At 40.4% G+C, this 26,117-nt stretch overlaps 1 protein-coding gene across 1 annotated transcript in view; it reads left to right on the top strand.

Annotated features, from left to right (window-relative positions):
* The window catches only part of LOC139814728 (uncharacterized), a 35,816-nt gene extending 9,927 nt beyond the window's left edge, over window positions 1-25,889 (top strand). Inside the window, 5 exon segments of the mRNA XM_071781197.1 lie at window positions 18,874-18,959; window positions 19,598-20,944; window positions 20,947-21,843; window positions 22,012-24,326; window positions 24,412-25,889. Coding sequence (XP_071637298.1) covers window positions 18,893-18,959; window positions 19,598-20,944; window positions 20,947-21,843; window positions 22,012-24,326; window positions 24,412-24,705 — 4,920 coding nt within the window. The 5' untranslated portion in view covers window positions 18,874-18,892 and the 3' untranslated portion in view covers window positions 24,706-25,889.
* Window positions 25,890-26,117: the final 228 nt, after the last annotated feature.

Raw genomic sequence — 26,117 nt, 5'->3', positions numbered from 1 at the left:
ATAAACCCATCTATTAATCATACCGTTCATTAAACCTCGTGTAATCGGTCTATAAATGTCATACAAAGCACAGTATCATGATATTAACTATTCTCGAGCTCGAGCTTTTATTACAAATAGCTTTAAAGAATTATTATTACACGTTTTACATAGACAATTAAAATACAATTTCCCTAATCGTTGTTTTATTCATTGAAAGTCACGACGGTACTCACGGTTACGATTGTTTGCGCTCGTCGCCACCAATATAAATCGTCGTGGTACCATTACAATACCCGAAAATGATAATGTCTCTCCTTTAAATTCTTTTGTAAAGGTGCCGTTATACACTTTGTCCGTTAAATAATCCCAAAGGGAACGTCCGGTCGAAATACCTGCGTCATTGAATAAGTTTGGCGGTAACAGAAGTAAAACAAGGACGCTCGTATATTATCTCACATTCTCGCTCGACGTATGCTTGCAATAAAGGATATAATTACATGCATAAAAAAACACGCGAGTATTCGAAAATTTAATGAAGATTGATGCTTAAACCGAACGAAGATGTCCTTGATCTCGTGAATATAACTCGTAATCCGTTACATTAATTACGTATATCGCAATGATGCTATTTATTGTTAATATTAATTGCTACGAAAAAGTTGTGATGTTCGACAAATTTTATGCCTGTCGCCGTGTCATCTATATTTAAGAGATCGATGAAAAAGAAGGAGAACTTCGGAAAGTTCCGAAAAGAATATATGCAAAACCAATTCGATCCGTGAAATACCAACGTATCGCTGTCAACAGCCAATGATGGTTTCGGTCACGAAATCCAGTCCTTTTCTGGGTCAAGGATGAGCGTGTCTTTAATATCGCCATGCACCTGCGTACGAACTGGATTTGACAAGGTGACATCAATCTGATGACATAAATGTGAATCGACATTCCCGGAAATATCTTTGACCGTAAAGACATATTACTGTAAAAACGTCCTACTCGAATCTGAAAATATTTATTACAAATATCCTTTTTAAATGAAATATCATATTACGGTCGCTGTTAGTTGAACTTTAAAATGTACTTCTTTTATTTTTTATTTTTGTAGTTTCCAAAGTCCATCCAAAAATTTATAGCTAACAGCGTCAGTGATGTTACATCATGATATTAAATATATATGTAGGATACATTTTATTTGTGAATTCCGATTCTTTAGCTGACGGAGTCAATCTTTTCTTAATAAAAGTCGAGGAAGGAATGTCAATATAATTATAATTGGATTTAATTATAATTGGATTTTATAGATTGTGTCCAAGCTAGGTAACGGTTACTCATTTGTTACTTATTTTCACTAGTCTTACCTTCCGCAGCTTATTCTAACATATCGCTATAATTCATACGACAAAGATAAAGAAGATTTCCGATTGGCTGTAAATGTCGAGAGTTTCCAAGAAAACAATTCGGATTATCAGAAAAAAAATTGTACCCATAGATCTTCTTGAAGCAACGGCCGCAAGATAAGTGCGATGAACAGAATTTTATAGACCGTTAATGATAGTCGACATGAGGCTGTGATTCAGTCCCGTCCTTGGATCCGATGGGATCGAACGGAGGAGCCGGGCACCGAACAAAGGATGCGGGAAGCGGCACGAAGATGATTCCGAGGAGGCGCAGAAAACCCGCGAGCAAGAACAATACGAGGAGAGAAGTGACCTTGCATGATTATCGGTTTCAGCTGCAATCGTTCGTAGGGTGGGAGGAAAAGAAAACCGCGCAAGGGCATAGTGACTGCAGGGGAACGTCGAAAAACGGAGGATTTTGAAGGATGGAATTCCATCGAGCTCGACACTTCGCAATAACAATAGCTGAGCTCTATCGAAGTCGTCGGACAGTTACGAGCGCTATAGGCGTGGATTTATGCCGACATGCGAGCGATACTCTGACAATTTTTAGATTGGAATTAAGGATAGAGAACTGCGTTCGCCGATTCCGTTGGACTGTCAGGGGAAAAAATGTCGGGAATGCTGAATGAATCTTTCAAGCAGGACGCTCCGCTGTGCGCGGAATAAGTGAACGGAGCAGCGTCATCCTCTGGAATCGATCAGTGACACCTTTACGGTTGATTCCGCGACCGCTAGAACCAACCGCGGTCGCCGGTTTGCCTTGTGTGTGGGTAGATAGATAGATTTTTTTTTCTTTTCGCAAGATCCGTTAGAAGTACGAGACTTTCTTATCTAAATTTTCCAACGGTACTTGGGTGGCAAAACGTTTCTTCCCTACTCGTTACAATGGCATTCGCCGCAATGCAGTATAGAGGAATTTAAATAAATAAAATGCGAAACAAACGTGCTGTATTTAAGGCGATATTTTTAAATGCTTTACAGTATAATATTAAGAAATTTCAAAAAAATTACTTCGATGGCTGTGTGTATAAAAATGTCAAGGTTTATTTCTTCTTTGGGCTCTGAAATGACCCCATGATGTTAGTAGAAGTTAGGACAGAGTGTCTGCGGTATGACACGCAAATTTAAAAACGTTTGGATAAATATCATAAAGCGTTATTATTTGTAACATTGTAGCATATGTCAAAGCGTAAAAATAAATTGCGTTATTAGTGTAACGGATTAAACCCATGAAAGCATTTGTAATGTCCGATGATACGTAACAATATTATTTTAAAAACAAAATTAGCATGAAAACTCAGAAAACGATACGCTGCATAAGCCACGCTTTACACATTTTATTAAGATTTCTAAAAATGACGTTATTCATTGTTCAACGTTTTTATTTTTTCTTTAAATCTTTGCAATTATCTTGTCAAGATACTTCTCGACTGGGTTGGTCCTTTGCTCTTTCCCTTCGATCGATCTACTAAATTATCTATTGCATTTTTTATCTGGAGCAGGCCTCTCGTTGCACAGCTACTCACGCATACACATACATGAAAGCGTTATACCTGCTGGTTCTTTTGCCGATATCGCGCGGACCCCCGAAATGGCCCTTTTTCTCTCTCGGCCCCCCCCCCCTTAAATTGATCTTCTCTCGAAGATGATCGATATCGTGTTAAATAGCGGTAAACCAGTCACAGGCGTGATAGGCGACACTTTAAACGGGATGAGTTATATTATTACCACCGTGTATATCCACGGTGTGGTCCTCTCGAAAATACCGATTAGCGGTCCGTTGTCCCCAAAATATTGTAGCGCCCCGATTCCACGTTATCATTTGCATATCGAGTCACTGAGGTGGCGAATTTAGAGTACCTCGTAAAAATATATTTGCGGCTGAATTTGTGGTTTAAAAATTTTATTTATTAACTCACTTTTTTTTAAATCGCGGATCTCATATATATATATAATTCCGATTTTCATCTCTTATATAAATTATTTGGTCCTCTCCCTATCGCACAATCTATAAACGCCCGAACTACTAACTCAACAGATCGAATCTACAAAGAATAAAAGAGATACACGCGCTCAATGTATAATTATTTGACAAGTGATAGATTTTTCTAATGAGAGCTTCGGGCCTTCGGGAGATTAGAGAGATGCGTCTTCTCGGTCCCCCTCCGCCGCGCGGCAGTAAATAATCATCGCCCTAATGAATTCGTGCGGTCCGTAACTACCGGCCGGTCCGGCCGATCCGGGGGGGGAGTTACGGACCCCGCGCGTCTCCCTTCGTTTTTTCGCGGTACCAAGAAACACTTTTCGCATCGCCATGCATCAGTAATGCGGTTACGCTCGTGCACGGGCGCGCGGTATATGTTGAACAACGTGTCGCTGCCCCGTAAAAACCGACTCGGAGAATCAACATCCGAAATTCTCGGTGCTCCTTTTTGCGCCGGACGAAACCGACAACGGCGACGGCGGCGGTCACGGCGGTTTTCTCAACACCGACGTTAATTACCCTCGCGTTGCGCGCACGGCGTACGTGCGGGGGAACCTGAATTACGGGGTCCCCGAACGCAAAAACCCGCGCGCGACGGTGGGGTACGCGCGCATTGCGCGCGCGGAAGGGGGCAGAGAAAAGTGCGCGAAGGGACGCGAAGGAGGCGCGCCGGTTATTTATAAGCCGCTAAAGGTACCCGGTGTATACCCGAAGCCTTCCAACCGCTCGGCTACGCTCCTCTTCTTGCTTTTCTTCTCCTCTTCTTTTTTTTTCTCTTCCTCGTCCGTGACATCGACGTTCGGCGAAAAAAACCGCGAGAGAAACGGAGCGGTCTTTATGACGCTTCGTCGTTGCGTGTGTGACGACGTATCCTCTCGTCTTCTTTTTTTTTTCACTTTTATGCCGATTTTGTAAGAAGCAAACCTGCTGTCGCTACGTTGTCATTCAACGCGTTCGATAAGGATGATGATTGAAGGGATAGAAAATAATTCCATGATCTTACATCTTAATTTATTATCACGGTGTGAAATTATACTCAATTTGTGTCATTTTTAACTATTTCTATAGGTTTTACTCATTATGTCGTTAATTTAACTAGAACAATATTAATTTAACTAAACCAATGGAGTTAAAATAATACTGTTTTGTGTTAAAATAATAAATTTTGACACACATGGTAGTTAAAAATAACAAAATGTTTAACTCAAGATATTGGTTTAAATTTTATCCTTTAATATTTAACAGTATAAATTTAATAAAATGCTTTGCATTATTTATCGTTTTCACCAGAAGATGTTTTTTCCATGAATTTTTAGCTTTATGATCAAATGTAATATTTTTTTTCAGTCTTTGCGAAGTTTCTTTGCACAGTACAAAAATAAATAATAATCTGCGAGCTTAACTCTCGACGAGGATGCGCGAGTTGGGCGAATTAAATTTTCAAAATAAATAACTGTATTAAAAGAACAACTCGTCCAGTATATATATTCAATTGCGAATGTGTGTGCGTGCGTACGTGTGCTTAATAACTGTACATCATATAGAAATATATAAGACAAGCACGCGAAAATACTTGGAATATTAAAGGTGGCTTGAGATCTCCGTAACTCATAAATCATCGGCCTCTACCCGTGCCTATATGTGTTCGCATGTCGACAGGATAGTCCATCTTTTAAATACATATGCGTGTCTGAGCTAAACCCTTTTGGTCTTCTTAATGACGCGAGCGTCATTGTATACTTAAATCACTACCTTCGAGATATAATGATTACATAGTCGTCGACGCAGCGTAAACGATGATTAAACATTGACAAATTGTCGAATCAACACGTTATCAAGCAATTACAAGCATGCAAATGAAGTTCGTTCAATAAAAGCTGTAAACACTGAGCTTTATGATGCAGATTTTGCTCGTCAAATTTTTTTAACTTTCTTAAAAGCATTCAATACTCTCAACTTTTCTTGAACGAACTTTATTTGCAACAAAGTGTTGATTCGATAATTTATCAATACTTGCTTTTTCAAGTTTGAATAAAGCAAGTAAGTTGTTTAAATTCAAGTTTTCAACTAAATAAAGATGGATTTTCCTCAAATCGATAAATTGCGAACGCGGAAAGGAAAGTAATATGAATGAATGGTATAGCGAGAAGTCACCGTTGCGTGCAAACGTTCGTGTTAGCTGCCGTTATTACGTTAAACAAAATAAAAATCCTGGAGACAGGTGAATCGCGCGTCTGTCTTTATGAACGAATAATTCATGGGTCAGGCTGGTACTTCCGTGCTTTATTCCGCGGCTCGTTAATTCAGAGTCCTTCCTCCGTAGAATGGATCGTTTCTTTCTTCGGGGATCTGCAACGACACGGGGATCATGCACGTCCCGGCGAAGGACCCACGACTCCGGGATTTTTCCTCGGAACGTTTATGGCGAGCGTACCTTGAGGTACGATCCATTGTACTCCCTTTCTGTGCATACGTTTAGTTCGTGTGTGTACAAGGGCAGTTTGCCCCTTAATGTATAAGTTTCAGAAGGTGGCAGAGCACGTTTTTGAAAAGTGACGCACAGCGAGATCCAAATGTTGCATAAAATACATGGTAGAATAAATATAATTAAGTGGAATATTTTATGAGAAACATTATATGTATAAAAAACGAGCGTTTCATGCAGGATGTTTCGTAGTGTTTTACAAGGCCAGCTCGGGGAAAATATTCAATTAAATCCTGCGAACAAACAGTTTCAATAATTTTATAATAAGTATGACGGAAATGTTTAAGCTTCAAAACAGTTTGCACGGTACTAATATATATGGATTTTTAATATCTATTAAAAATTGACTGTTCAAATATAATGCAGTTTTAATACAAAAAGAAATTTAAAGGAAAATATAATTCATTGTAGTAATAAATATTTCATTTGTTCTCACAGTATGTCGCTTCAACTCTATTTCACTATTTTATTTAAATTTACTGAGAGAGTCAAATAACTTAAGATGTTGAAAAATTATAAATTGTTTAAGATATCAAAGAATCTAAATATTAACGCAAATTGTGGGAACAAACTAGCGCGACTTGAAAACCGGTTATAGCCGGTATCGATAACAAGAAGAAGAATATTAAAAGATTTATCTGCATTTACTTTAAATGGAGATGATAAAGGAAATCGATTATCCGGAACGCGGGGACGAGGCTGGAGGCTCTGCGGAAGCTGCGGCAACCGGAAAGTTCAATGCTTCTCGTTGCCGCTGCTAGTTGTCCTCGAGAATGTTTGTACGGCGTAGATAGAAAATAAATGAGCGAGCATCGTCCCACGTTCCCACGGGATTCCTCGTTACTTGGGATAGGGTACGGCACGCGAAGAACAATCGTTGATGATCGCTGATAATCGCGACCTCGGGTCCGTCACGGGGTCCGAACATTTTCGTCTTTATCGTATCTTTTTTTTTTTTTTCACACTCTCGTCCGCGTCCCATGTTTTCATAGTCAATTCTTGTATAATTTTTGCAGCATCCTGTCGCGCGAAGTTCGTCGAACCGCGCCGGAGCAGTGACCGTCATCGACGTCATCTGTAATTTAAGTTAACGATTGACCTTGATAGAAAAAAAAAATCATACCACGATAGCCCAATCATAGCCCATAAATAGTAATGTCGGTCTCTTATTATTCGAGGCGCTCTTCGTAAATCCTTCTGGTATAAACACTGGATTGGAAGGAGTCGCAAAATATGCTGCTTTTCTTCTTCATTTATTCGTCGTTACTCAGATAAAGAATTATGTGGAACAAGATCGTTATTAGAGCATCGGTCTCACTTGTTGACAACTTCGGTATTTGTACGAATTAACATAATGTTTCGTTTAATATTCTGATTCTGAATTTTATCGAAGCAACAATAAATGTACCTTTAAGCAATATTTTATGTAATAAAATAAATATTCGTTTAAAAATTAAATTTATTTGACGATGAATTTTGTCAGATTTGCAAACTTGTATCTCCGTATATATTCCATTTAGTTTTGGGTTCACCGTTTTATTTTCTGTTACATTTATATTAGGTATCTGTAACACGTACGAAGACGTTTTTTAATAATGGTTGATTGGGTAATTAGGTGAACGATTCAATAATTTCATTGATCCTCTTTTTTCATTCATTGCGTGACTCGCGGCTACTCGGATAACTTATTAAAAAAAAATCTTTCTATCAGATTCATTACCGCTGATATAAATAGCGGGGAAACCTGGGGGAACCTGTTCCACGGGCTGATCCGGGCAGGGAAAACCGTATCGGCGCCGCGACGTGGCGCGAAAAAACGCGCGCGCGCGCGCGGGTTGGCACAGAAGATGCACCCGGCGCGCGATCAAGGCCGTGAAACAGAAGGATCGCGAATCGCGACGGTCTACATAACTCGATCCTGGATGCTGCAACGCATTGGCTTTACTTTCCTGTCGACGCGCCGCGTCTACGACTCGCTTTCGTATCCGTTTTTCACGAGATCGGCATGCCGCGACAACGACGACGCCGGCGGTTCCCCCCCTTCGCGTGAGCTCCGGGGTGCGTTCAACTCCGACTTCTATCAGTATCGGATGTCTTCGCGCACGAATTAATGAAACCTGCTCCGCAGTTTTACTCCTTAAACGATAGCTACCCTGCGTAAGACACAAAAATACCATCACTGCCGACTGTCCTCGAGAATCGAGAAATGCTGTTATAGGCTCCGGCTTGCTCCACAAAAAGTACACTTTTGTATGGAATAACGTTGACATGTATTAATTGCAAAGGGGGCACGCGATGAAGACATTCTTCACGTTTTTCTTTTATAAATCATATAAAAAACTGAAAACGAGAAAAACATAGTCGCGTATATTCTTCGCTCACGAGTCGAGGGACATTTTTTTGCTAAAAGGAGATAATTGAGAAATCGCGAATCGTTATATATTTCGTTTCTCACGCGAGAGTTCTATACGCACGAGGCGCTTAACGCTTGCTAATTCTATGCGGCGGTAACTAGCTCGAATGCGAGAAATGCGATTCAACGGACGCACGCGAGACGCGGTGTCGCATTCCCCGGTGAAGAGGCGCGAATTCCTGGACGGCATCGGCGGCTCCCCGGTGTAATGTGTAACATCGAGCGTGTAACGATCGGGACACGGTTTGTGCCCCCTTCCACCACCTGCACGCGGCCGCTATGCCTTCCTCGCACTGTGCACGTACACACACACGCGTGCCCGGTGTGCTCCACGCACACCGGGGCAGGCCAATTGGAGAGCCAAGTCTTGGCCAAGTCTTTATAAGTAGGAGCCATCCGCGTCCTCAGGACTTACTCCCTCTCGGGAACGTGCCACGATCAGCAACCGATTTTCAGAATAGTTACTGAAAAGTTTGCGGCGCTCACGCTGCGACGCGAGTTCCCGAGGACCACGAGGGATCCACGGGGGGGCCCCCCCAGGAAACGGAAGAGTTCGCGAGATGACGGACGACTGACAGACGACGGAATTTCTTTGCCGAATGCATCGAAATGTGAGTCCACGTTATTGTCTCTTTCACGTTTGCGAAAGTGAACGGAAAATCCGTGCGCTTTCGGCGCACGTCCTTCGCGTTTTTCTTTTAAATTGTAAAAATTGAAAATGTGAAAAGCGTAGACGCGTATTTTTTTGAAAATTTGCGCAAGTTGGAGACGTTAGCTCGTTAGCGAAAAGTGATTAAATCGATTAATCTTTAGGGAGTTGCACATGTGCGGAAGATACTGCGGTACCGGCGAATGAACAAACAGCGTTTGTTCGTGTTTAAATGAGAGAAAATGAATTCCGTTTTAATTGAACGTTTTCGAGATCATCAAGAATGATCGACGCAGATATAATTTATTATCCGCATGGTTCTGAATCTGAATCTTCGTAGAAATATCTCGTCGGGCATTTCTTCGCTTCCTTGGGAAATAGATTGGCGGATTTTTAACGAAGGGGGGGAAGTGATTAGCATAAATTTCGGTGTCCGAGGCGTTACTGGCCCGAAAATTTAAGCAACCTCATAAATACACCGCGATTATAATGCATCAGATAACGGAGCTCGGTTCCCCAAGGCCCCGCGTCGGAGTCGATAATTGATAATCAAACGACGCGTGAAGTTGCCCAAATGTTTGTAATTCTTTTTTTAAATCCCGAGATAATGCGCGTAATTATCGTGTTTGGCATTACTAATCTACATGCTTTATGGACATCTCAGTTTTATTCTCGTAAAACGTGAAATTCTCTTAACGCTTTTCATTCAGTTGTTGAAATCAAAAGCGCAATCGAGTATTACACGTTATCAGGTACAACAAAAAAAGTTGTCAGAGGTACATTCATAGTTTATTACGATGTGTATCTCATTATCGGTTTTATACGCGACGTAAATTAATATATTTTATTTTCGATCCTTATCTCTCTATGTAGTCATTTCATTAAACTATTAACTCATAACGATCACTCGCTACTCTACGTCTTGGACGATGTGATTGTGTGTTTATTGCAATAATAAATAGGAAGAACAAATAACAATTTAAATATAAATCCCCTCCTTCTAATAATTTCCATCGTAAAATTATATTTACCGTCTAATAATCCACGTGAAGAATTAAAACACGAATATTTTATGCTAAGGCTTACACTGCTAAATATTAAAGGATGAAATTTAAACTAAGATATTTGTTATTTTTAACTGCCATGTGAAATTTATTATTTTGACACAAAACAATATTATTTTAATTTCATTGATTTAGTTAAATTAACGTTGTTTTAATTAAATTAACATATCGAGCAGTAGTGACTTATAGAAATAGTTAAAAATGATTCAAATTGAGTATAATTTTTAATTTGTCACTATGAATCTAACAATGTACAGCTCTTATTTTTTACAGTCACATCTTAATGCTCTAAAATATAGATGAACGGAAAAAGAACGTGAAGTGAACGACCTATTACAAAAGCGACGGTCGATAATCAATAGAACAATAAACACGTTTAATGTTATTACGCTAATTATGCTTTTCCAATATTTTATTATGGAACATGCAACGCACGCGTTTACATATTTTTGCGTATTACATTTTCTTAGTGTTGCGAATTTATTCATTTTACATTTCAGTACGATCTTAAAAAGTTTCAGTGGTAGTGTAAAAACATCTAATTATAGTTTCTCGCTTAAGCGCGCATGTTCTGACATCTGTATGTAAATTAATCAAAAGAAACCTTTTTGTCAAGCGACACCTTCCACATATTGTTCATTCTGAATAAGTTCGCGAGCGTATTCAGATGCAAACAACGAAGTGGCGCACGTAGATAAGACGAGCGCAATTTGTTGCGCCTGCACCTGTTCTTTAACCGCGAAATATCGTAAGCAGTCTAAAATTATAAAAATAATTAACGATTAAGTTAATCGGAGTTTGGTCGAAGTGGCCCTTAGGCCCAGTTTCACAAGTGTCGGTTAACTTTTAATCTTAGATTAACTCACTTTTCGTCTCCTTCTAACGTCCCCCTTAGAAAAAGATGAAGAGTGAGTTAATCTAAGATTAAAAGTTAACCAACACTTGTGAAACTGGCCCTTAGTGATGTAATTGAAATCGGAGCGAAGATCAATGTCGCGCGTGTAATCGTTATATGATCGTCGACGCTGGTCGTCACGTAACTGTTTCACCCGGTCACAAGCGGGTCTTACAATACTCGTGACATGCCTACAATGTAAACGACCGCTGCCGAAATATTCCCCTTCCCGTTCGATCGCGAATTCGCGTCACGACCGAAACGGCTGCTGTATTTGGCTCGACATTCCGCGCTTCGTACGCCCAGATCGGAGCTCGGAGAGCCTCGCGGCCGATCAAATCCGTCGTTCGATCTTGGCATTGAAGCCGATCCGGCCGAGAGGTAAACAGGCCCGCTCGCAGGCGCATAATGCATTATGTACAGCCGTGCAGTATTTCGTAATCTATAAACGGCAGCAGCCTTAATCGATACCGGTCTCAAAATTGATTTTCGGTCTGATGCCGCCATAAAGAAACGCCGCACGTGCATCGACCGATCGTGCGGATCCTGACAGTCCTGACACATTACCTAACTATCGCTGCGCAAATTGAAAATTGCGCATAAAGCACAATAAATGTTTGCTATGAGATATTAAGCGATGATCAGAATAAATGCGAAAGGAACAACTATTAGATATCTTTAGAAAGTTGCAATCTAAGATTTGTTACAAACGACAAATATGTTGTAGATGTATATATGTAACAAACGACTCATACAAGTATGAGGCTTTTCCGTTTTTTTTAATGATAAAAAAGCCTACTACATTACATCGACTGATACACCTTTCACAATCAAGTTCCGGAATTATAAAAGTAAATAATTAATTAACAAATGTTTTAATATTTAATGCAATGTAAAAAAGTTCTTATATTATTTATAAATAAGAAATCCAATATCAAGAAAGAATGAGAAAGAATCTCATGTAAATCCTATAAAAAACAATCTTTACCAAAGAAAACATATATAATCACAAATATATTTTATTTGTTACATGACACGAGGAATGTTTCCGTCATTAATTTTAATGTGCAATGCTTCCGGAAAGTTTAGCCTTGAGCAACCATTCTGAAGTGGGAGATAAAAATTTGCCGGTTAAGGGAAAATCCGAAATGGACTCGCGACAATTACATGTTTAATCACATTCCCTGTATAGAAAAAGATATTCGATAAAATATCTTTTTCCTCACCGCATTGTCATGCTGATTTATATTCAATTTGTATTCAATACGAATCATGATGATATTAATCCACGAAATTCTTTAAGTCGTGAAATAAAAATAAATCAATACCTTGTTAATTAACATTTTGTTCTTTTTAACTACCATGTGTATCAAAATTTATTATTTTAACACGAAGCACTATTTTAACTCCATCGGTTTAGCCAAATTAACATTGTTTTAATCAAATTAACGACATATTGAGTAGGAGTAGTAACGATCTATAGGAATGATTCAAATTGAAAATGACTAAAATTAGGTATAAGTTGACACAGTATGAATTTAACAGTGTATCTACATGCACAGTATGTCGTGTTAAAAAAAATAACTGTTTAAAAGAAATATAAATTTTACACTGTGCTCATTACATCGACAGCTCATTGTGGTCATTAATTGTGTCAAACAAGGTTCTTACTGCGAGCACGCCGATTCCATTGATTCACCGCGGCTTCGTAATTATGCTCTATTTATACCTACACTTATGCCTTCACACCTGCAGCTTTCTCATTTTCCTAGAGATATATACGGCGCGTATATATACCGAGAAAGCCTTGAACCTTAGCGAGGCTGGTGGTGTCAGTGACGGATTTACGCACGACGAATGATAGATCTGCGGGATATCTACATGTGATTATAGTAGCAAATGAAGGGAACATTGAAAAAAAGGCGCAGAGAGACGTGTAAGGAGGATGGGAGAGAAGCCGGGGGGGTCGAGAAAAGATTCGCGCGTGCAATTTACAGGCGCCCCTTTAATTGCGACGCGTCGCTACAAGGGACGTTGTGGATGACGTTGCTAACTACGAAGAAATCTTTAATCTCACTGACGGATGTCATGGGAATTTTTGTAACGTCATGCGTCATTAATTCAGCGACAAGTTTATATTGCACTTTGTACTCGCGACGAAAACCGCGATGAAAACTTTTCACTTTGGAACAAGAGCACTTCCATACGTAAAACCAATTATGATTCATAATTGACTTATACACACACGTCTAAAGATTTATATTAATTTTCCTAAAATATATGGTGCAACTTAAAAATATTTTATATCTTCATAAAAAGATCGTCTTATATAACTACCAATTAAACAAATATAAATTAAATTCGAATTAATTACAAATTTTTTAATTTTAATTCTATTCCATTCTCAGATAAAAAAACATTTAAGAGTGAAATCTTTCTGCTGTACGTACATTCACGTGTTGAGTTATACACAATAGGTACTCATAAAGTATATGGTAATAATACAAGGTAATAATTAGTATGCCACAATAAACAATGCGGTTATCGCTAACTATTTTGAGAGGAATTCACCTTATTAAGATTTCATCGAACAATGCAAGGTTGCATGAATAATAAACTGAAAGGCTGAATAATAAAACATCCCGACATGAAGAACAACTCACATCATTTTTCATAACAATACGTATTTTAATGTAACTGACATAAACGGGAATGAATCCTAACTAAGTAACGAGGAAAAGTAGGTTTCCAAAGTCTTTAATTAATTATAATCATTTACATATTTGAATTCTATTACTATTGTTTTACACAAGTGTTTAAATATTAAGAGCACGTTTCCCCACGCGTAAAAGGTATATGTCTTGTAATATTCTAATTATATATCTTCTTGGTAATTACAAATTATCTCGGATATCTCGGATTCTGTATGACTTCTCGCGTCATTCCCACGCCACTGTACACTGTACACCAGTATCATACATCTTCGGCAGGGAGGGCAAAAGTGGAATTGGCGGGAGAAGAAACGACCTTGCTACTTTCAACGGCAAGGTTGCACTTACGCTGTACGCATGCTATCATAACAGCTCAGGTTCACTGTACTCGCATCATCGCCATCGTCCGCAGACTGAGATGTTACTATTTTTCTTGGTCACGGTGTAACAGGTTTTCTACCCTCGATTAACTTTTGATTCTATCTGAACGCGCGCCGCAAGGTGCAATCTGGATTGTCTCAAAAATTTTCCAAAGCAAGCCTTGCAATGTTTGCTAATGCAATTTATTATAACAATTTCGGAGCTGATCTCTCGTCACAAACATTTGCCAATTTGCAACGTTATCGGTATGTTCCTCGGACTGCCTGTATTCTGAATAATAAAAAATAATAATCGCACGCGTCACTTATCCTTCATTATCCATAAAAAACGATTGCGATGAATCAAATCGATCGTCGACCGCGCAAAGGACATAAAGGCTCAAGGATCGGGAAATATACGCTTACACATTTTCTGCTAATTTTCTATTATTACGGCGTTATCAGCAATGTTTGGCGACAAGGCTAACTATGAGGATTACTATTTTTCTTAAAACATCGCGTTCCACGCGATTAACAAGCGTCACCGTGTCAAGGATTCCAATAATCGTGTTTAATTCGAGGCCGGTCTTCGTTTCGCACGTGGAGCTTACTCGAAGTGAAGAAAATTATCTTTGAAATGAAATGAAGAAAGTATTCATATAATATAATTCAAGGCTATAACTCTAAAACTAAAAGTAATTATACTTTGAACCTTATTGAATTTCGAATTTATAATTAATTCGTGACAATGTCTTGCCATTTACAATTTTTTAAGGGTATTTATGCAAATCGATGATGAGCTATATGTACTGATTAAAAAAAGAGCATTCTTGTAATGCAAAAGAAACCGATAAAGTACATAATTATATGTTTTCGTCGTTCTATAAAAAGCCTCGATACCGCGGCTTGAAATCGTGTCATCAATCTTTCCAGTAAATGATAATCAAGTAATGATTTACTACCTTTAACGGGGTGATCTCGTCAAAACTGGTTGGCGTGATTCTTAATAATGATACCGAGCGCGCGATGCTCAACCACAATTAGATTATCGGCGCGTTCGACCAGTACCCAGACCAGTAAATTCTTTGTCCTTCGTCATTTTTGTAATCAGCAAAAACCGTTAAATCTTCAATCTCGTAAAAGAAGAAGAAGAAGAAGACGAAGAAGAAGAAGGTGCATAATAACTGTCGATAATTACAAGGTTAATACGGCCCGTGCACATTATGTAAGTTTTTTCCGAAGTCCTTCTGAAGGCTGCGATAAAGACGTTCTCTCGATAAAAAATATGCGCGCGATATTCCCATTCTGCGTTTCTTTGTTCACGTTACCGGCACAAATCGTAATGGATTTTAAACCACAAAAAGAATCAAAACGGGAAGATACGAGCTTAAAAATGCGGAGTTTAACGGTTTCTAATTGAGGGAAAATCAATTTACTTTTTATATCGTTGACTAAGAAAAGAACCTTAATCAAAATTGATTTCAACTGAGCGTTTGAAGTGTAAAAAATTCGATTAATAACTATTAAAGAGAGTGAGTAATTGTATTATCGCACTGCAGTGCTTACATTTGTGCATTTCGACTCGTGTTGTCTCTATTTGATTTCTCGTATCTACAAGGAGCCAATTATTATCTATACTCAACTAACTTTATTTATTTATTCTGTCGGATTTTAAGATCTTCTTCCGAACGAATGTGCACGAAGCGTAGTAATAATATGCGTGTTTGGATAATACGGTCGGTAAAGCCTCTTATGAATGATCAAAGATACAGAAATGAATCAAAGGCTTAGCGCGAATATCTTCTACTTATCTACATTTCTTAGAGATACACATTAAATATGCTATTTATAATAATAATCCGTATATTAATAAACCCTTAACGACGTATGTTTCGTGGAGACGGCGTTATCGCCAATCTCACCGTTTCAAGACGCTGCAATCGCGGGAAGCGCGACATCGCGTTTGATTTACATTTAGATCGAGTTATAGCGCTTTGACGGTTAGTCAAAGTCATATCAGCATAGTGCTGATACAAGTGTGCAATTATGACGCGAAGGCTAATGAAGTGGAAGACCAATTACGTCGTTTTAATCTGGATTACTTGACGTGATTAAAACTAGCATTTTGCCACGACATGTCCTCGCAACGTAATACACGTGCAATAATTCAATAAATAGTTTTACGTGTGTTTGCACGTTTGAGATTATGGAAGACTGGACGTATAAACGATGTTCTCTCGACGCCGCGCCGCATTTGACAGAAAGCGAGAGAGAGAAAGAGAGAAGAAAGAGCCGGTTAATTCAGCGACGTCGATTCTTGCCAGCCGAGATATCCATCGACGGAGGGCGAGTTAATTGCACGACAAACCGCGAGATACGCCGGGCACGTTGTCCTTGGAATGCGTCCGAGGTTGCGAGTTCGTTTAGGTTTCATTCCCCGAAGTGGCAGCAACAGCAGCAGCAGGAGCAGCAGCGGCGGCAACAGCAGCATCCAGCAACAGATGGTAGACCTATCTGAATCGGTTTATAAATAAGTCATGTTGCCTCCTTAACAGCCCGTCATTACTCGCGTGCACCTTCGTACCATTTATTCCGGCATATATATCCGCAGCTTAGAGGGTATCCGTTTACACTTTGATAGTAAACGATATTAACCGCCCGAACGGCCCCTCTCATTATGCTTTATGCGCGCAGCGGTGCGCCGCCGCGGCAACAAAACGTCTGCGATTTCACGATGCAACAACGTGGTATATCTTGCGCAACGTAAATTGCCCGTAAGGGAGGTAAATAAGGGCTGAACATAAGTCACAGCGACAAATGACAGAAATAAGCTAAAATACGTGTCATCAAAGATCAAAGGCCGGGCGCGTAATTGTTCATGTTACGAGAGGCAATTTCTCGTGGAGGAAGAACAATTATGTAACCCGAGCCTCAAATAAGTTATAATTGGGAAATAAGAAAAAATGCGTTTTCGATTAAGCTAAGCTTTGCTTGCTTTCTCTGAAATTTGCGTTTAATATATGTACCAAAAATGTTATATAAAATTAAGCGCGATTAAGCTCCATTAATGTTTCCTTGCCCGATCTATTATTTATTTTGCATCAGCCAGCATCGATGTTCGGCATGCGAAATTAGATTGCATGCTCTTTCGCATAATCGTAAACGCGCCTGTGATCGTAAGCTACGACCACGTGGAATAATCTTGATTAGCATTCAGGTAACGATCGACGTGTAAACGGAGCCTACAACATCGCGCCGTGAAATGTTTCATTCAACGCTGCGGAAATTTCTCCGAGCATACCGTTTTATAATGTGGGTTATTCGCACGAATTCGATATTTAAATATCAGCTGCGGCAATTTGTTGTAAAAACTCAATAATTTGAGTATATCTTGCTCCAATAATAATTAAAGAAAATTTTATCTTTATCTTTATATTATATATATATATTTCTCCCTATATTTTTAATCTTTATATTAAAAAACAAACATTCGCAAAAATCAAACGATAAAACATCGATAAAACTTCGATTATAATTCTTTCTGTATTTTTAATCTTTATATCTTCATATTACAGAAAAAAAAACAAATATTCGCAAAAATCGAACGATGCAATTTAGGCACGCTGTTTAAACGATTCTAAAAGGTTGATATGTTAACAAGCAGATCGCTGTGCGAAAAGAATTTTGCAACGCACGATTGGCATTGGCAGTGAATTCGCAATCTGAACGTGCCATTGAAACTTTACCGTCACGATTAAGTAATGACATAGGCTTCTTAACTCCTTAAGAAGGAAGACGCAGTCGGATGTTACGTCATTGTTCGCGCAATATTCTTTTCACTGGACGGGAAGGAAAGATCACGAAACGAGATTGGAACGGGTCTATTCATTTCAAGTTCTCAACGCAGTTAGTTCCTTCCTCTCTCTCATTCTCTCTCTTTATTTTTCTCTTTTTACTTCTTACACGCGCGAGAACGCGTCTCCTCTTCGAGGATTTTCTTCTTTCGACGGTGTATATACATACGTGCTCTATTGACAAGTCATGTACTACATACGTTGCAATTCGTTACGAGTTTACACAGCGTTGCTTCTACCGTTGCTGCTGTTCACGCGTTGATACATGGAATACGTCGCGAGCAACGGCACGAGAACGTGAAACTCGCACCGGCATGCTAAAAGAAGTCTGTGGTAGCACGGTTTCCGAACTCTTTTAAAGCAAAAGTATCGTACTTATAAATTATGGCGTTGATTTTTATTCATATTTAAAAATATTTTGAAATGTATTGTAGAAACATGATGTTTTGGTATCGAATATCTAAACGTTTAAATTTTTAAATTACCCTTTGCGAAAAATATTACTGTACATCTTCTCAGTTAACGTATAGTAAAACTCTTTTACTCTTGTTTAAGTATTAGTGGTAATTAATGTGCTCGACAAAAAGTTTAGAATTGACGACGAACTATATCTATATATCGTCGCCTGTGGCGATATATGCTACGAGCATTTATATTTCCGGTTGCACAGATCTCACAATCAGTTTCTCCACTGAGCCATTGCTCGTATAGTCTCCATCTCGATAAACACCGGGGTACCGCACACAATCAAGAGCGCTATAGAGGTAGTTGCGAAAGATAAGATGCACGCGATGACGTTCTTTGATGTAGGTGTTAACGTGCGTTAAGATGCTCTTTCGTTATCGGATGAATCGTTAAGCAGAAGACGATAGCCTTTCTTCGAAATGGCATCAGGGTCAACAGCCAAGATAGTCAACATGCACGTATCTAGACCTAGACATACTCATCGTTCGACAATTCGACTACAGCGAAAATCAAATATAACTTTGAACCAAAACACGACAAAAAATAAACGCCATTTATTTTAAGAAATTATTTTTTTATATAATAATGATTGGTAATTTTACTATGTTGCAGATAAAGTTGAATACAAAAGATGTGGAAAGTTCGATCGATTTTGAGCGTCTTTGCGACGCTAATCGTTACAAGATTGACAGAAGCTGGTGAGAACTATTTAATTTTTATCTTTATTTATTTTAGTTTAATTCAGTTTAAGAAATTAATACAAGATACGTTTCTTAACAAACAAAAATCATCGATTAATCATCCCGTTTCGTTTTGACATCAAATTTAGAATAATCAATATTGAATGGTTGAGAGAGTTGATTAATATTCAGATCAGTAATATATATTTTTTAAAGTATTACATCTAATTTACTAAAATATGTAAGGTGAATATTAATCGGTTTTTTATCAGTTCTTTCCCAGTAGAGGCTGCGATGTAAAAAATCATTAATTAATCCGTCAATTTATTTATTTTAACACGAGAATGAATATTTCTTTTCACGGCATGACGACTACAAAATTGAAAACAACGAGAACATTATTCTGATCTATACAGATATAATTATCTGTAAAATGAGTGCTACGGACAATAAAATTGTTACTTTATAATCTGCTTTATTTAACATGTTGTGTTGTTGTTTATTGTTTTGAGAATTGAGTTTATTTAAAATATGCTGTTTGAACATATAAAACAATAAAAAAAAAGAAAATATTGAGTATTTTACGAAATATTTTTCATTTAGTCAGCTAAAGATTAAATTGATTTTGAGTGCTAATTAACCATATTAAATTGCAGATTATTACGGGTATAACCAAAACCAATACAGACAGAGCAATGCTCCTTTTAAATGTAGAGAAGAGGGTTATCATCAAGATCCTCGTGACTGCAGAACTTACTATAGATGTGTAGATTGGGGCAACGGCAGCCCGCTAACGACCTTCAAGTTCGAATGCGGAGTAGGCACGGTGTTCTCCAAAGATAAGGGAGACATTTGCACGCATGCAGAAGATAGCGGTCGGTCTGAATGTGGCAGTTCCGAGAATGAGCTCGATTCGAACGTGCAAGATCTTCCTTCCCCCATATGGACAACAACGGGCAGAACAACGATACAGTCTCGACCGACCATAATACAATCTCCAATAACTACTGGACTATCTACAGCCACGACTGAAGCTGCTACAACAATAAAAAAACCAGACATAACAATACAGCCACCGTTACCGAGTCGACCAACTATGGATCAACCGGAGAATAATGATATTAATTGTCAAAATGGAAATCAGTGTACGCAAGAAGGATTTTTAGCCGATACTTGTGACTGCAAAAAATTCTACAGATGCGTAAACGAAGGTTACGGAAACTTTAGGAAGTACGATTTTAAGTGTGGCGAAGGAACTGTTTGGGACCCAGAGATTCAAGCGTGTAATCACGCTTGGGCTGTTACAAGGAAGAACTGCAGGCAGAACTTAGAAAGTGGAGACAGTGATAATAGCGGACAATGGAATGGAGATAATAGTGGGCAATGGAATGGTGACACTGGTAGTCCAGGTCAACCGGGAGATCCAAGTGGCCAACCAGGACAACCTGGAGATCCAAATGGTCAACCGGGTCAACCGGGAGATCCAAGTGGCCAACCCGGGCAACCTGGAGATCCAAATGGTCAACCAGGTCAACCGGGAGATCCAAATGGACAACCAGGACAACCAGGTTCTCCGGGTAGCCCAGGTTTTCCGGGATATCCAGGGACACCAGGTTCTCCGGGCACTCCAGGTTTACTAGGCAGGCCAGGCTCTCCGGGATATCCGGGAACGCCAGGTTCTCAAGGCACTCCAGGTTCGCCGGGCAGTCCAGGAACACCAGGTTCTCCCGGCACTCCAGGTTCATCAGGTAGTCCAGCCTCTCCGGGATATCCGGGGACACCAGGTTCTCCCGGCACTCCAGGCTCACCAGGCAAGCCAGGCTCTCCGGGATATCCGGGGACACCAGGTTCTCCCGACACTCCAGGCTCACCAGGCGGGAGCCCAGGCTCTCCGGGATATCCGGGGACACCAGGTTCTCAAGGCATTCCAGGTTCGCCAGGTAGTCCAGGATCTCCGGGATATCCGGGGACACCAGGTTCTCCCGGCACTCCAGGCTCACCAGGCGGGAGCCAGGCTCTCCGGGATATCCGGGGACACCAGGTTCTCCCGGCACTCCAGGCTCACCAGGCGGGAGCCCAGGCTCTTCGGGATATCCGGGGACACCAGGTTCTCCCGGCACTCCAGGCTCACCAGGCAGGCCAGGCTCTCCGGGATATCCGGGAACGCCAGGTTCTCAAGGCACTCCAGGTTCGCCGGGCAGTCCAGGAACACCAGGTTCTCCCGGCACTCCAGGTTCATCAGGTAGTCCACCCTCTCCGGGATATCCAGGAACACCAGGTTCTCCGGGCACTCCAGGTTTACCAGGCAGCCCAGGCTCTTCGGGATATCCGGGGACACCAGGTTCTCCCGGCACTCCAGGCTCACCAGGCAGGCCAGGCTCTCCGGGATATCCGGGGACACCAGGTTCTCCCGGCACTCCAGGCTCACCAGGCAGGCCAGGCTCTCCGGGATATCCGGGGACACCAGGTTCTCCCAGCACTCCAGGCTCACCAGGCGGAAGCCCAGGCTCTTCGGGATATCCGGGGACACCAGGTTCTCCCGGCACTCCAGGCTCACCAGGCAAGCCAGGCTCTCCGGGATATCCGGGGACACCAGGTTCTCAAGGCATTCCAGGTTCGCCGGATAGTCCAGGATCTCCGGGATATCCAGGAACTGCAGGTTCTCCGGGCACTCCAGGTTCGCCGGGTAGTCCAGGCTCTCCGGGATATCCAGGGACACCAGGTTCTCCGGGCACTCCAGGTTCTCCGGGCACTCCAGGTTCGCCGGGTAGTCCAGGCTCTCCAGGATATCCGGGCACTCCAGGTTCTCCGGGCACTCCAGGTTCGCCGGGTAGTCCAGGCTCTCCAGGATATCCGGGGACACCAGGTTCTCCGGGTAGTTCAGGCTCTCCAGAATATCCAGGTATTCTAAGTTCTCCAAGTAGTTTAAATATTCCGAGTTTTCTTACATCTTCTGAAATTCTAGACTCACCAATTTCCTTTGGCAATCATCAACAGATATGATAATTTAAAATACTATGTAGAAACTAAAGTTTCATTATTAGTATAAATTAATGAAATCTTGTTTTAGGTCTTTGCACAGCAGAAGGTTTTTTTGCTGATCCACAAGATTGTCGCAAGTTTTATCGATGTGTCGATAATGGCAAGTCCTCCTTCACGAAATATGACTTTCGATGTGGTGATGGAACCGTCTGGGATTCGTCCGTTCAAAGTTGTAATCATGCTTATGCTGTACCAAATTGTAATCAAGCGAACGGTGCAGCTACAGACAACCCCGACACCTCGCTGAATGAAGTCGACAGTACCAAAGGGCCAGATACAAGTAAATTACCATCGCAATCTCCTGGAAGCTCCACCTTCTCACCGACATCTTCAAAACCAGAGACACAACCATCGACTCAAGCTATCAGCACTACGGACAATGCTGTTGCACCATCTCAGGCAACGTCAACTTCTTATTTGCCACCTAGTAGTACATACCCGTCTTCAACAATGCAAGTCACCGAATCCGTTTCTTATATTCCTCCTGCACAAATGACCACTACTTCTGTATCTTATTTGCCACCCTCGACTACAATTACTGGCGCGTCTGGAACGACACCTGAATCTGTTTCATATTTGCCACCGGATAGTAGTACAAAGGTCACAACAACTTCACCAAGTTCTGCATCGTCCACTGCCTCTTCGCCTCAGGGTGGAAAATCTGAGTGTACTGAAGAAGGTTTCTTCCCGGATCGTGATTGCAAAAAATTCTATCGCTGTGTACAAGGCCAATCCGGTTATCAAAAATACGAATTCGACTGTGGTCCTGGCACAGCATGGGATCAATCACTACAAACGTGTAATCATATTGAGAGAGTAACTTCATGTTCAGCAGAGAGCAATGAAATCGATCATGGCATTAGTCCCGGGACTTCTGAACCTACATCTGGACGTCCGACTACAACTGTTTCTAGTCAAACCATTACGACTACTTCACCGTCTGCAGTCCCAATTTCTACCGAAAGCGCTCCAACTGCCAGTACTCCAAGTGAAATATCTACCGAATTACCTACATCAGAGGCAGACAAAACAGAATCATCAACAACAACTACTATCACGCCCATTAGTACTAGCGAAAGTCCTCCTTCAGGAAAACCAGAAGAGATTCAAATGCCCGAAAGCTCCAGTACAGAAAGTCCACCCGAATCCTCGTCTGAATCCTCATCTACTTCTGCACCAAGTGAGGTATCGTCTTCATCCACTGAGTCACGCCCACCGGATTGTGCGACGCAAAAGCCGAGTAGCGGAATAGTATGCAACGACGAAGGGTTTTATGCGCATCCGTCTAGATGTGACAAATTCTATCGCTGCGTTAACAATGGAAATGGTTTCAACGTATATCACTTTGACTGCGCACCGGGCACTATTTTTGATCCCAGCATCAGCGTATGTAATTATCCCGAATCTGTTTATCCCGCGAGAGATTGTACCACTGGAAACATTACTTCAAGCGTGGAATCCACAACTCAATCTGGAGCACCTGAACAATCGACATCAAAGGAACCTACAACGCAGAGCACAGCTCAGCAAACAGAAGAAAGCACCACAGAGCTCGGTACGACGACTTCATCCATGGAGACTACTTCCGAAGGCGCTCCTGCTTCCGAATCAACGACAAGTCAATCAAGTATGCCAGAGAGTACTGAAAGCATAGAGTCTACGACTGAATCATCTGCCACCACGGAAGCCGCTACCGAATCCAGCACTTCTGAACAGACTAGCGAAGCCACAACCGAAGCTGCTGCTTCCACAGAGCCCGGAACGACCGAGTCTCAGGAACAGTCTACAACAGAATCCCAGGAGCAGTCGACGACTGAATCCCAGGAGCAGTCGACGACTGAATCCCAGGAGCAATCAACGACCGAATCCCAGGAGCAATCGACGACTGAATCTCAGGAGCAATCGACGACCGAATCCCAGGAGCAATCGACGACTGAATCCCAGGAGCAATCGACGACGGAATCCCAAGAGCAATCGACGACCGAATCGCAGGAGCAATCCACGACGGAATCTCAGGAACAAACGACGACCGAATCATCGGAACCGGCAACAGCGGTACCGGGAGCGGCGCCTTGCGCCATAGGCAATTTGACCGACGAGCAGATCACTCTGGTTTGTCCCACCGGCTTCAGAAGGCATCCGAAATATTGCAATCTATTCTATCAGTGCACCTCCGAAGGCAACATGGAAATCAAGATCCTCGTATTGAGTTGTCCCGAGAACACAATATTTGATGAGAAGAAGATTCAATGTCTCCCCGAAAGCGAGAGCACTCAGGCATGCATGGGTACCCGAACAAGCGCTCGATTTTATAGAAGATTGGAAGAAAATGCTTTATCACCTGTAAGTGGTTTTAATCTTTTAATCAAATAAATAAACTTGTGATTCTCTGAAAATATTCATTTACAAAATGTTCCTTTGATTTCAGGTGAAGGCATCGTCGAATCAGCTTTGCCCGCAAGAAGGACATTTCCCTTACCGGCAAGGTTGCAGCAATACCTTTTACAAGTGTAAACGCGACACCCGTAACAGTTTACAGGGATACCTCTATAAATGTCCCGAGAACTTTGTTTATTGGTCGGTCTCCAGAAGATGCGAACGTGTGACACGTCTTCCGATGTGTTCGCATTTGTCGTACAGGAACAAAATCGACTGGAACGATCGATGGCAAATGCCAACCGAAGACTTTAATCTTTCCGCCAGGATGTTACACTTCTCTTGATTGCTTGACGACACCGCCTGTTTCTAGACTCTTAATGAGTTGTGCAAGTTTGCCATAAATGTTCATAGACATCCCGTATCTTTAGACTAATTGCTATCCCTGATGAAGATTTGAAATAATTGAATACTGTGAGAATTAGCAAATTAGTAAATTAGTAAATTAATGACTTTGGATTACTAAATGGTAGATGTCTTAGAGTAACTGGATATTTATATGAATGGTCATTAATACGATATCCACGGCATTCGTTTAGCTTTTCGTAAATTATGACGATTTCTAAAGTATTATTTTAATTATACTTTTTGCTTATTCTAGTGCAAGAAGTTATTTCTGCTAGTGCAATATTATCTAATTTACAGTACTTTGTAAAACATTTAACAACATGGCTACGGAAGATCTCGATTAAACCGTTTAATAATAGATCTTCGGTAGTCGTCTTGGATTAATCATTGTCAAACTGCCATTACGCAATTTTTAGTCAGCATTAGTTATGATAGTAAGTTTGTTAATATAATTAATAATGAAAGTATAATTTTCCGATAGGTCGAGTACTTAACAGGACAAAAAAATTTTCTTAGAATTGGAAATTATTTATTTTTGCCGATACTGTCTAATTCTATCAGATTATTAAACTTTCGTTATCACACTTATCACTAAATACAAGACGAAATATACATACGTAAAAGGAATCATATTTATAAAAGTGAATAATTTCCAATCTTTCACACATAGAATTATCGTTCAATATCTTCTTCCAATTACTAGTATCTGATACTGGGGATGGTTGCGGGACTGGTATGCAATATTCTGACTGTAACGCGATATTTCTTATATTTATTAACTGAATCTGATATCTCGCATAGAAAATATCCGTGAAAGACGGCACATTATTAAAGAGAAATGTAGAATCTTGCTAAATGTGGCAGCTCTAGTTTTCTTTTTTAGAATTATTAGAAATGTTCACGCGCAATATGTATACGCGTTTTGTACATATCTTGACAAGTAGCTCGTCATGGGAAACCAATGCTTTCTCACAGGTTTTAATGCATTTATCATGACGATATTTATAGCGTGCGAATAAATTAGGATAATTAATACTTGGTTACTTAATTCTGCGCTTCCGTTCGCGTGTTCATTATTTGATCTCTAAGTGAAATTTGTATTAATAAATAGCGTGAAAAGAATCGATAACGTATATTTTACTCTTCCGCCCTCTCACGTCAAAATACTTTTTCAGCTTACAATTTTGTTTAATATTTTGCTTCCTCATAGAGGAAGCTTTGTTTTCGTAAATTCGTACATGAACCTTTGATTGCGTATAAAGTTGGCTCTAATCAACCAAATTTAAAAGAATTAGATATAAAATAGGGGTAGAAGAAATCAAAGAAAAGATTGTTTTTTGAGTTTTTAAT

Source organism: Temnothorax longispinosus, chromosome 6 (assembly GCF_030848805.1).
Source record: "Temnothorax longispinosus isolate EJ_2023e chromosome 6, Tlon_JGU_v1, whole genome shotgun sequence".
NCBI classification, from domain to species: Eukaryota; Metazoa; Arthropoda; class Insecta; order Hymenoptera; family Formicidae; genus Temnothorax; species Temnothorax longispinosus.
The sequence above is the reverse complement of the archived record's forward strand: the minus strand, read 5'-3'. Positions and strand labels throughout refer to the sequence as shown.